We start from the raw sequence: 12,176 nt of genomic DNA, 5'->3' as shown, positions 1-12,176 counted from the left end.
AGAGACAGCACCATTGCGCCTGACAGTCTCAGATGTGGCTGCACTGGGTGCACTTCAGCTCTTTGGACCTGGCTGTGCTCAGAATGTGACAGCTCTGGCTTCTGCCCTGCTACCAAAACCCTGCCACTTACACCCCATACAGGCCAATGCCCTCCCTTTTGGAGGAAGAAAATACATAAAGTTAGAATAACTCCCACATAAACAGTATCTAGACATCTGCATGCTATTTCCATAAATAAAAACCCACTCAGGTACAGACACTAAAACAACAAACACAGCTGCAGAGGAGCACACCTAAGCCCAGCCCTACCCAAGCCCAGCCCTGCAGTCACAAATTACTGGCATGAACCAAAAGCAATAGCCAGAGGCTCTGCTGAGCAAAATACAGAAGTGTCACTGAACAAAGCAATTCTAAAATGGTGATTTCTGACAACAGAATTCCCGCAGTGTGCAAAAACCTTCCCATGTCTCCCTGTTGACAGGCACACCAGGTTATTTCAACTCCAACCACACTGTGAAATAACTGCTGCGTGCACAGACACAGCCTGTACCCACTGCAGCTGGGAATGTCCTCTCCATGCTAAAGAAGCCCATTCCCGTTACATAAGAACACTCAGTGACCTGAATTTACAAATAACCTTGGAGAGGAAAATAGACATAAGGAAAAACAAAGTGAAAAAGCCATGGAGCTAGGAAATGCAACAGAAATCAGCCCAGAGCATTTGCATGTGCACAGCCACACCAGGCACAAACATCCACAATAACAGAAACCAAAATTCTCTACATAGATGTATTGATTTGCTGTGTGCTCTCCAAGCAATCAAAAAACAGAGTACACGTGGGTCAGGGAACAAGTTGGTATGCCCCATTTTCCCTCAAATTTCCTGCCTGGGACTCTCTGCAACACCACATTTCACTGGAGTTGGTTATCACTGTCACTATGTACCTTCCAGCTCACAGTCCCTCTTCTTGTCTGAGGAACTGCTTGGATAGCCTGTTCTTCTGCAGCACGATTTCCCCCAGAATTTTCTGTGGTTTGCCTAATGGAACATTTGCAGCACTACTAGTTCAATCTAAATCTGTCCAAATTATCATTTCAAACAACCCAGAATATTCCAGTACCCACTGCATTTAATCCTTGCATAGCTGTGTTTCCCATATTTAGCTCAGAGAATGCATATTTACTGTGTTAAAACTTTCATAAAAAAAAAAAAACAACAACCAAAACCCCCTTCTACAAGCCACTTGACTAAAAACCTAACCCCAAATTAGATGTTATTACCAGTTAGGCCACATATGAGCATCAGCAGTTCCACTCTGAAATGCTGAAGGGGATAAACAGATCTTGAGCTGACACGTACATTTTCACCCAAGCATAAAGAAAACTTTGGTCCACATTGCTCCCAAAGACCAGAATAAAGGTTAACTTGCATAGAGTAGAAAAACATTATAGATCCCACTAGGTCTGAATGACAGACATGAACTTTTGAGATCTCCCTGTAACACAGCCTGTAACTCAGTAAGACCCACATTAGCAGGGCAGAGATTTATCTTGGTAAATCAGAAACGTGATTTATTTAGCATAGAAGGAAAAAAAAAAAAAGAGCAGCTTTTAACACAGGCATTTCCCAGAGGGGTAAGGAGAAAGCTCACTTACTCCTGCACCTCAGAAACACTTCAAGACAAGTCAGAAGGGGCAACCCAGAAGAGGGAAACCTCTCACACCATCCACCCTTCACCAATTTTCTAAACAGAGTGTTTATTAAACTCCCAGGACACGTATTTCAGAAAGACATGTGACAGTTGGACACATCATACCACTGCTGGTGACAAGGAAATGGCTCTGACTTCCAGAGCTACCAACCTGCCCTTTCCACAAGTGCTTCCTCACTCCTCTTCACATTTGCTTCCTCCATTCCTGCAGGGTTGAGCCACCCCTCTCCCACCCCACGAGAGGTTTGCACTATTGGAACTTGTGCTGGGAGGCCCTTTTGGCACCAGTGCAGAGCCACTCCACCTCTCTCTTTGTAGAATTCACAATTTTATAACTTAATTACGTTAAAGCTTTAACATTAGTACAGCAAACACAGGGATTTCAGTTCATAACCCTCTTTTGTAACACCACAGCTGCAGTACTCTCCTAAGCAGCACTGATCTATTTTTGTCTAAGTTTGTCCAACCATTTTAAATTCATTTCACAGGAGAATACCAGGCTAGATCAGTATCTTTTTAAAGCTCCAGGAGTCGTGATCACCCAGAGCAAGACAAGGCATGACATGCAGCTGCCATGCCCCACCACTCCTGGCCAGGAAAGCAAGGGGTCACCCTGGCCTCAAATTCAGCAAGCCCTTCAGTGGCACAAGGCACTGGTAAGTTTGATCTAAAAAACTCTTGTTTGAACACCCAACTTCCACAAAGTCTGGAAGAAAACTTTGCAAAACCACAGAGCAGCACCACAGGAACTTCTCCAAAGAAGTCTCTGATCCCTCACTGAGCCATATCCTCCTCTCCATCCATCCAGCAGCATGGAAAGGCTGCTCCAGGGCAGGCATGTACCTTCCACCAGTGCTACTGGTGAGCATTACACAGCAGGCACAGCCAAGGAACCAACCATAATAAGAAACTAGAGCAATCTGACACATCCTTCAAACTGCTAGGACTCATTTCAAGCTCTTCCCACTGACAGCCTCCTCCCCTGGAGCAGGCTGCAGAACATTTTGGAAGGTTTGGGCTCTCTGGAAAATGTTTGTGTTTGTGTAGTGCTCAACCACGAGCTAATTGGAGTCTTTTGGTTTTTTAATGTTAATTTGAAGAACAGAGACTTAGCCACAGCTAGAGGGACAGAAAGAAAACAAAAAAGTTAATTGGTTCCATAAATATTAACACAACTAATTCCTGTGATCTGGCAGAAGGCACTCACAACATGGAAAGGCTCTATTTGCAGAAGGGAAGTAAAAGCACTGAAAACAGTGCAAGCTTCATAGGCTCATTTACTGCTTCTCAATTAATTGCATTTACTTTAATTAAAGTGGAGCTTCCCACAGCTATTCTCACAGCCAGCACCACACTGCACAGACAAATTGTTAAAGCAACATTAAACAGCATGGATTTTTAACCTTCTTTTAAAAATTATTATTTAAGCCACCAAAGTATTTAGTTTTCAGTAGGATCCCCACTCCACAGCAGGTCTGTTCTCCATTTCAACCAAACCCCACAGCTGTTCACCCCTGATACAGAATTTGCTCAATCTGACTGCTGAAGTAAGATCCCACTGACTTTAATCCTTTGGACCAAAGGAACAGAAAAACCTCCTGGCTTTGAGCAGAGTTGTGGGGAGCTACACAATCTGTTTGAGGTGTCCTGCAGACTGAGGCCATCTGACCTCACTGGAGCGGTTTCCCAGATGACAAACCACTATCTCAGTTCCTCCCAAACACAGTGCAGCTTTCTAACAGCCTGTTATAAAACTCCCAGACACCAAATCTGCCCATAAAAGGTGATCTGGCATTGTCAACATAAAAGCAGGTCCTAATGATGCAGTCAAAAAAAAACAAATAAATTTCAGCTGAACAGCAAGGCAGAAGCAATGTGCAGTAATTTGCTACCCAAAGCAATTTACCCAGATAAGGTAAACTGCCATCTGTCACTTGATCAAGATAGCAGGGCAGCCAGCCTTGGGCCTGGAGGAGAGCTAAAGAGCATTTCCCCTTCCCTGGGAATTTTGCCTTTCTCGCAAACTTCATTACTGGAGGTGTCAAACACTTTGACACACAATGTCAGAAGCAACACCAGCTTGTGCAGGGAGCTGAGAGCTGAGCAGCTTTGAGCTGAGACCTGCACATGCAGTCCTAGAACACGTCCTGGACCTGTGCAGGTGACACAAAGGACACAGGCACGTTGCAGAAGGAATGGGGTGCAGAAGGGAGGGGGGAGCTAAAGCAGGAATTCCCAGCTCAAGCACCACTCAAACAGCTGCTCCTTCCAGGGCAGCACCCACACACCCATCAGGTATTTTCAAAGGCATTCAAATGGTTTTAGTGCTACACCACCAAGGGCATCACTGGCAGCACCAGGGACTGCATTTCACCCCTCCCCAAATTCACACAGCCCAAAGCTTGGGCAGCTAATACCAAAGACAGATGGAGGAGGAACACCTCATCACTTGGGTCTAGCACAGCACACAGGCATTTCCCAGGGAGCTCTCAGCAACACGTTGGAGGTGCTGCAGGCACTCCCTGCCATCCCCAGTGTGAGGAGCAGCCCATTTACACCCTCCTATCCCATCTGAGCTGTGTTACTGTGGGGAACAGCTTGAGGAAGGCGTTCTGCACAAAACAAACACAAGGCAGGCCTGACAACTGCCAGCACAGAATGAAAAGCTGAAGAAAAGCAGCAGCAGCAGAATTGTGAGGATCCAGCAGCTTTCCACACCAGAGATGTGAATGACCAACACAAGGGGATTTCAGAAGTCCCCAAGCATGCAGTAAGAAAAAGCAGCAGAGTTTAGAACTGACATTCAGAACAGATCAGATGCATTCATTACAACAAACAGGATTAATTTTTATTTTTTCTCTCCCAAATTTGCCCTGAACCAGGACAAAATCTTTCAATGGTTAAACACCTTGGTATGCCAGAAGACTAGGAAAAAAAAAAAAAAAAAAAACCAAAACCAAAAAACAAGACATCAAATCAAAACAGAGGAAAGGTGACAAGGGATGAGCACAAAAGAGGAGGAACCTTAATGTTTAAAGACAATAAACATGCAGAAATCCAATCAACAGACAGGAATAAACTATAGGGCACCAAGATTGGCATCCTGTCAAGAGCTCCAGAAGAATAATGGGGGCCTGGTCATGGCTGCAATTTTTCCACACTGGTGTGCATCCACTTCAGGGGTAACCAGAAGTCTAGACACTGCAGGAACAGCAATGCTGTCAGAGGAGAGGTCATACAGGGACTCGGTGACATTGTGGTACAACATCCATAAAAAAACCTCTAGACTGGACAGTAAATCATGCTGCATGAAGCTAAGGCAGGACCAACCAACCACAGCTTTTCTGCTTCTCTTGGAGGCTACAAAAGGAGAACAGAACTGGACAAGTAGATGCAGAGCCCAAGCAGAAGCAGATAAGGTGACAGACCCAGCAGATCTGGAACTCCAGAGCAGAAGCTGAGGTGCAAACCAGAAGGGATCTGTCAGTGACTCTGCAAACAGAGGCTTGGTATCAAAAGAAACTCACAGAAAACCTCAGAAAGGAGCAAAGCAAGGCTGTACGTAGCCCAGAAATTCACTGCTGTCAGGAAATTCCTGCTTAGTCTAATCTCCCATCTCCACATTTCTTTGGGAGGAGAAGGGAATTCTTTCTTTGTCAGATGCTCAGTCATTTCCCTCCTCTACACCCCTGTGTGCCACTGACAGTGCTGCAAGGCAGTCCTGGTCTTCAGAGCACAACCTCTGCTCAGGCTCATGACCTACCTCACTCCATGCTTCACACCCTGCTATAGAATCACAGAGCCACAGAGTGGACTGGGTTGGAAGAAACCTGCAGAGAGCATCTATTTAAACCCCCTCTTTCACCTGTCATTATCTCAGGTTGCTCCAAGCCCCATCCAACCTGGCCTTGAACACTTCCAGGGATGGGGCAGCCACAGTTTCTCTGGGCATCCTGTGCCAGGGCCTCATCACTCTCACTGTAAAATGAGAAGTCTTTCTTTACGTCCAATCCAACCTCAGAAATCAGGATGATTTTGCACCAGGTTTTGCAAACGATTATGAACTTGCTGTTGTTGCACTTTTGTTTTCTCAACAACACAGCCTGTCACCATTCCCTTCTGGAGTAACTGAAAATAAAGCAGGAAGCTACCAATCCAGTTGTTCATATCATTCCACAACTGCTTCATCATCCACTCCAAAAAAAGAGACATTCACAGGCAAGTGCTCAGCCAGAGCCAAGCTTGAATAGGCCCTTACTTCAAGGGGCAAACACTGACGAATGAAAGCTAAAGAAAACAAGAAAAAATGAGCAGCAGCAGCAAGCCCGATATGACAGGCCATTATTTCTGACTTGGTAGGAAACATTTAATTCCCACGCTACAGAGGCTCACCCAAATGAGATTTATCCTCTCACTGGAGGCACAGAGGTCCCTGCGTGGATTAGATTACGGCAAAGCCTCTGGTTGACATTACGTCAGTGGCTAAGTAAACTACACTGACAGGAAGCAATCACTGAGCACAGAGTAACTCATGGACTGAACTCCAGCAGTCCCAGGGATGGCACTGGCTTCTGTCACCTACACACGAGTGGAAATCATCTGCAAGCTGGTGTTAAGCTGAGCTAATGATTAAAGACAAAAAGCAGAGCAGGGGAAAGCAGTTGCAGCAGGTCTGCTTCACAGCACGACACAGCTTGGAGCTACCATATATTAAAATACTTTCCTTTTTAGACCACTGGCTTTTTATATCACAGAACGCAAGGCTCACCTACAATGAATTCCATTTTGGTGACATTTTTCATTACAGTTCCACCCTCTCCTTCTCCTGCCACCAGGATTACTGATGCCAGAACAGCCTGTGCTGGTACCTCACACTAATCACAAGCAGACTGAATCAGCCTTATACCTAAAGGAAGCAACACACCACCACCATGAGTAGCAGACCCTTCCACAGGGCACCCTGCCTCAACCAGATGCACCAAGAGTCCTCAGAAACCCCCAGAAAAACCAGGCCTTCATCCAACAAGAACCAACACCACCAGTTGATCCTCCCACAAAAAGGGGCTTCACTCCTTTCAGCCCCAGCACACACAGGCACATGTGTTAACTGGAATAACCCCGCTAGAGGACTCTGGACTTGCCAATTTACACATCGTGTTCCTCCCTGTTCCCTCAAAGCCACCACAGCCAAAATTACAAATTACTTACAAATTGAGGAAAACTATGAGGAAAAAACTGCAGAGAGACATGTCCTCTCTTGTTGGCAACCACAGGCAACAGCCCTCAAGCCCCAGCACAGCAGTGGATTGGTTTCCAACAGGACTGCAGCCCTTTGACACATCAAAACAGCTGTTCCAGGTGAAGCCTTTAATCTCCTTAAAGTAACCATGCTCTGCTGTTGGTTAGTTAGCCCCTGTGATGGTACACACAGCATCAAAGAGCTGCCTACACCACGGGTTTATTTAGAACATAACAATTCTCTCCATGTTCTCTTCTGCTCCTACTTCCCAACATCCAATTGGCTCTTTTGACTACTGTCAAGCTCCAAGCTGACATCCTCTAAAACCTAACCCAATTCCAAGATCTTCCTCAGACTTGGTTTTGTTTGGAAGAGAGTCACAGCTTAAGGCCAGATCTAAACACAAAAGACAGATACCAGCAATCTTGGACAATGTGAATATATCTCACATTACCTCTTGGGTAATGTGAGATACATACACACACAGGACAAATACCTGTTTTCCCAACTGCCACACAGCAACCTTGGCAAAAATAAAAAAAAAAATCTTCTGTAGCTGTGAAAAGCACAGGAGATAGTGAGCCCACCTACAGTCTGCCAACTTGACCTTCTCAAAGCTTGAAAAGCAAGTGGGAGGGAAGCATGCTTTTGTCTTGTTATTAAATCTTAAAATAGCGATGTGTAGGAGAATCCTACCCTCCTGCCCTGTGCACTAGGCTGAGGGGGAAAGGGAGGAAGAGGTGGAGGGAGGGTTGGAGTCAAGTTGAACTTAGTGCAGAACAGGCTCTGAGCTGACCAGAGATGCCAGGAGACAAAGCCCATTTGCCTAGAATCTCTTTGCTAACTCTATGGTGTCTGCCATTGTATGCACAGCCTAGTTACACTTCACTGAATTAACAGTAAAAAATGAACTGATTTCCATAAGGAAAAAACCTCTGCATGGCCCCAGAGTGCAACAACAAGAAAGGGCACAGCAGCTTGGGAAGGTGTAAAAAACCACTCAAATCCCTCTTTGCCTGGATGAATTGCAGTTTGGAGCCCCCAAACAAACAGTTATTTTTAGCTGCTCATCTGGGAGGCGCAGAGCAGCGGGGCCAGCAGGGCTGTGAGCAGGAAGGCAGCACACAGCCCCGAGAGAGGCAGCCAGGCACTGCACATCTGCATCATCAGCACTGCACGGGGACCAGCAGCACGGCTCTATTTATAACCCAGACATGGAGCCTGCAATGAAAGGCTGGGACTGCAGGCTGCCAGCCCCCAACAACACGCTGTCTGATTTAATTAAAGAGATGGCAACGTGCACATGCACACATAGATGCATACATGTCCTTCTCCCAGCAGAGTGACCAACAATGAGCCCAGTGTTTCAAGAACAACACGTTTTGCCAAGGTTTCTGTGCAGAGAGCTGGCAAATGTGTCCTCACACAACCTCCCCACTTTCTCCCACTGCGCCCAAATGTCACTGATGGGCAGGGCAGCTCAGGCAACCACTTGCCCTTGTGTGATTGATTTGTTTATAGCCCTGGACAGGAAAACAAAGTCAATGTAGTATCTACCCACATGAACAAAATAAATTAACTTAGTTTGCAATTTGCGAGTCACATACATTTTCTGCATCAGGACAGCTTGCTGTGATACCAGGCTCTGTTTGGTAGTTTGTTCCTTCTGAGATTTTTTTAAACATTTACATACAGTTTGTGGGGGATTGAGATTCAGGTTTCAGAGAATTTTTTTTGAGACGTTGCAGACATTTAGAAGTGAAAACTGCTCTCAGATACAAAGCTTTGTGTCACAGTGAGCAGTCAAAGAGAGCATTTTCTTCTTGTGGGACTGGAAATCAAAGGGCTCTATCATGTCCTCCCTTTTCCCCCTCTCACTTTCCATACTCCCTGTGAGTTAAGATTCTCCTGCCTGGGAATCCTCGAGCCACAGACCCCACAACAGCAAAGGACAGGAGAAGATTTGCTGCAGTCAGGCTGCTGTGAGTGAAGCACTGCTGGCACACAATGAGAACCTGCTGACAAAGCACTGGGTTACCAATGGCAGCTGCTCACTTACAAATTGAGGAAAACTATGAGGAAAAAACTGCAGAGAGAGGTGTCCCCTCTTGGATGTAACCACAGGCAACAGCACTCAAGCCCCAGCACAGCAGTGGATTGGTTTCCAACAGGACTGCAGCCCTTTGACACATCAAAACAGCTGTTCCAGGTGAAGCCTTTAATCTCATTAAAGTAACCATGCTCTGCTGTTGGTTAGTTAGCTGTTAGCTGCTGGTGAGGCAAAAGCAGCCACAGAGCAAGCCCAGAGATCAGGTTAAAACCCTGGCCCTGCTGTGCTCTCAGCCCTGGCAGCCTTTGGCTGCACCAGGATATCCCACAGACTGCCGGAAGCTAGTGCCCCACCTGGGGATCACTAAGCACATCCATGCAGAAGCCCAAACAAAAACAAACCTCTCCCAAAAACCTTCAGAGAAACACAGGAAACAATGTCTGCATTGTAGCTCCCAGAGCTTCAGGGGACAGCCACTAAAAGCCACTGCAAATACAGTCCTCAGCATCTTTGCTCACAACCTAAAGCAGCACTCACTCAAAATACAACCAACCTGTTCTGGAGGAAATGATGCTTCTGGAGTCCAAGTCAAGCTTCTGTACTAGGGTAGCAGGGTCAATTTTCAGCCCAGAAAATACACCAGAAGATGAGAAGTCCCAGTCCTTATGCAAAAGAAACATAAAACAAGAATCAGTACATACACAACAAGGCAGCACTTGTTTAAAAAAACTGTAAACTCAAACCTAGCACCATCCAGATAAGAACAGTGGTAGTGAGCAGGTGTCTCTCTTGAGCAGGCAAGGGCACCAAGGAACCCTACAGTCCTGCTCCCCCCTGCCTAACCCCCAGCTCTTCCACACAGAAGGAAGTTTGAAAAAGTCTCATTTTGGCCTGTCCCGTTCCTAAAATATTCCTGCCCCAAGTCAACCTCACCTCACTCAAGTGCATTCACTTGCATGAGGGCTGGGAACAGCATCCTTAGGAAAAGACAGATTTATTACAGGTACTGAACAATACAGATAAGCAACAAATGAGAGGATTAAGGGATTAAAGCCTAAATCAATAGACATTAGGCAGATTCAGTAACTACTAGCAACCCACCAAATCTTCAGCATCATGCTTTAGGCATGCAACGCCTCCCTAAGATCAGCAGTAGCTACTCTGTTTGGATTAGAATTTATTACTTTAGCCAACAGTATCTACCATCACCAACACATAACTTCACAGTGGTATAAACCCATCTTATTATATATATATAATGTATTCAGCACAAGCAATTCCTCCCTCCTCACAAGGAAAGCTCAGGCACAAAAAAAAAAACATTTACTGGTGGTGTGTCCTTGCTGTGAGGGGGCGGCACCTGAACGATGTATTCAAAACACAGCTGGGGAAAACAAAATATCCTAAATAATTCAGGATAAACAGCTCCATCTACGCTAAAGTAAAACGGAAGGCACGCACTGCAAGGCTCCCCTTCTCTCCCAATACTTGTTGATAATAATCCCCACTGCTGCATGCACGGCAAGGCAGCCCAGGCCCCTAGCTCACTCCAGGAGCAGCAGCAGCAGTGCTGGGACACGCGTGTCACTGTGGGGACACTATGGTGCTGCTGCTCCGGACCAGTGGCACTGCAGGCTGGCACTGCCACGGCGCGCTGTGCTGGAGCGGCCCCCGGCTCCCGCTGTCACTTCCCCGCCGTACCCTGCCACACTCAGCTGCCAGGGCTGAGTACAGCGTGGGGAGCAGCGGCTGCCTGGCAGCACCAGGGCTTCAACCAAGCCTCCACCGCCCACGAGCACCAGGGCTTCAACCAAGCCTCCACCGCCCACGAGCACCAGGGCTTCAACCAAGCCTCCACTGCCCACGAGCACCTGGGCTTCAACCAAGCCTCCACCGCCCACGAGCACCAGGGCTTCAACCAAGCCTCCACCGCCCACGAGCACCAGGGCTCCTACAGGGAGCACCACTGCCCACGAGCACAGGGCTCCCACAGGGCTTCCACTGCCCACGAGCACCAGGGCTTCAACCAAGCCTCCACTGCCCACGAGCACAGGGCTCCCACAGGGCCTCCACTGCCCACGAGCACCAGGGCTTCAACCAAGCCTCCACTGCCCACGAGCATCAGGGCTCCCACAGGGCTTCCTTCCACCGCCCAGCAGCACCAGGGCTCCCATAGAGCTTCCACTGCCCGGCAGCACCAGGGCTTCCACGGCCCACAAGGACCCGGCCTGCGCCACCCTCTCAGCCGCCGCATCACCACGGCAGGCACGGAGCTACCGACGGACACCCCCGCAGCCAGGACAGACCCACAGCAGCCCGAGCGGGGCTGGGGCCGTGCGGGGACCGGGCCCTTTATGCAGGGGAAAGGCGGAGGAGTCACTGCGAGGCGGCCGCCGCTTCCAGCCCCCGCCCGCCGCCGCCCCGCGTGTCCCCGCCCCCGGTACCTTCCCGGCCGCCGCGCTCCATCCGCCCGCGGCGGGGCCGAGCCCGGGCCCGGGGAGCGGCGGCGGCGGGTCCCGGGCGGGCCGGGGGGCGGCGCGGTGCAGCCGCGGGCGCTTGGCTTTGCCCACCATGGCGGCGCGGGACGGAAAGGGCCGGGCCGGCCGGGATCTTCCGGCTGCGCCCTCACCGCACCCGGCGCCCCGGGAAATTCGCCTTCCTCCCCTGCACGGGCGGAGCTCCGGAACCGCCTCCTCGGCTGGCCAGGCCGGCCCCACAGCCCCGGCTGTTCACTTTGGAGCGGAATGGGGCCAGGTGGTGTGGCAGCCTCTATACAGGACGGCCTGTGGATAATCTCCCTTTAGTCAGTTGCCCTCTGGTTAATTGCAGCCTGCCCAGGTGGTTCCCATCAGCACCCATCAGCGTGCTTAAGTTAAATCCAAACACTCCGCAGCACAGTTTTATACGCCTCTGTAAGAGCTGAGAGCTCTTGGTAGCGTTGGAAATGATGCAACTAAACTCATTTTCATTAGTTGGTCAATTACTTGTAAGCAGCGCCCACTTGGTAAGTTTCTTCACAGGCTCTTAATGTCACTTAATGTCATTAAATCACCGAAAGCTTTAGTTGGTTAACCCTGATAAGCGTCAATAAGCAGAGCCAAAGTGAGCTGAAAATTGGACATCTGGGATCTTAAATGTATGATCGTTCAAGGACATGAGTAACCAGAAGATACC

The 12,176-nt window shown here is 48.4% G+C and overlaps 1 protein-coding gene across 1 annotated transcript in view; it reads right to left on the bottom strand.

Moving 5' to 3' along the window:
* SLX9 (SLX9 ribosome biogenesis factor) overlaps nt 1-11,575 on the bottom strand; it is a 40,431-nt gene extending 28,856 nt beyond the window's left edge. Inside the window, exons 1-2 of the mRNA XM_066553409.1 lie at nt 11,447-11,575; nt 9,556-9,664 (exon numbers count right to left, since the gene is read on the bottom strand). Coding sequence (XP_066409506.1) covers nt 9,556-9,664; nt 11,447-11,575 — 238 coding nt within the window. The remainder of the gene's footprint in view (nt 1-9,555; nt 9,665-11,446) is intronic.
* Between the last annotated feature and the right edge of the window lie 601 nt (nt 11,576-12,176).

The sequence above is a fragment of the Molothrus aeneus genome, chromosome 7, assembly GCF_037042795.1.
Source record: "Molothrus aeneus isolate 106 chromosome 7, BPBGC_Maene_1.0, whole genome shotgun sequence".
Classification (NCBI taxonomy): Eukaryota; Metazoa; Chordata; class Aves; order Passeriformes; family Icteridae; genus Molothrus; species Molothrus aeneus.
This window is presented reverse-complemented; position numbering and strand designations above follow the sequence as displayed.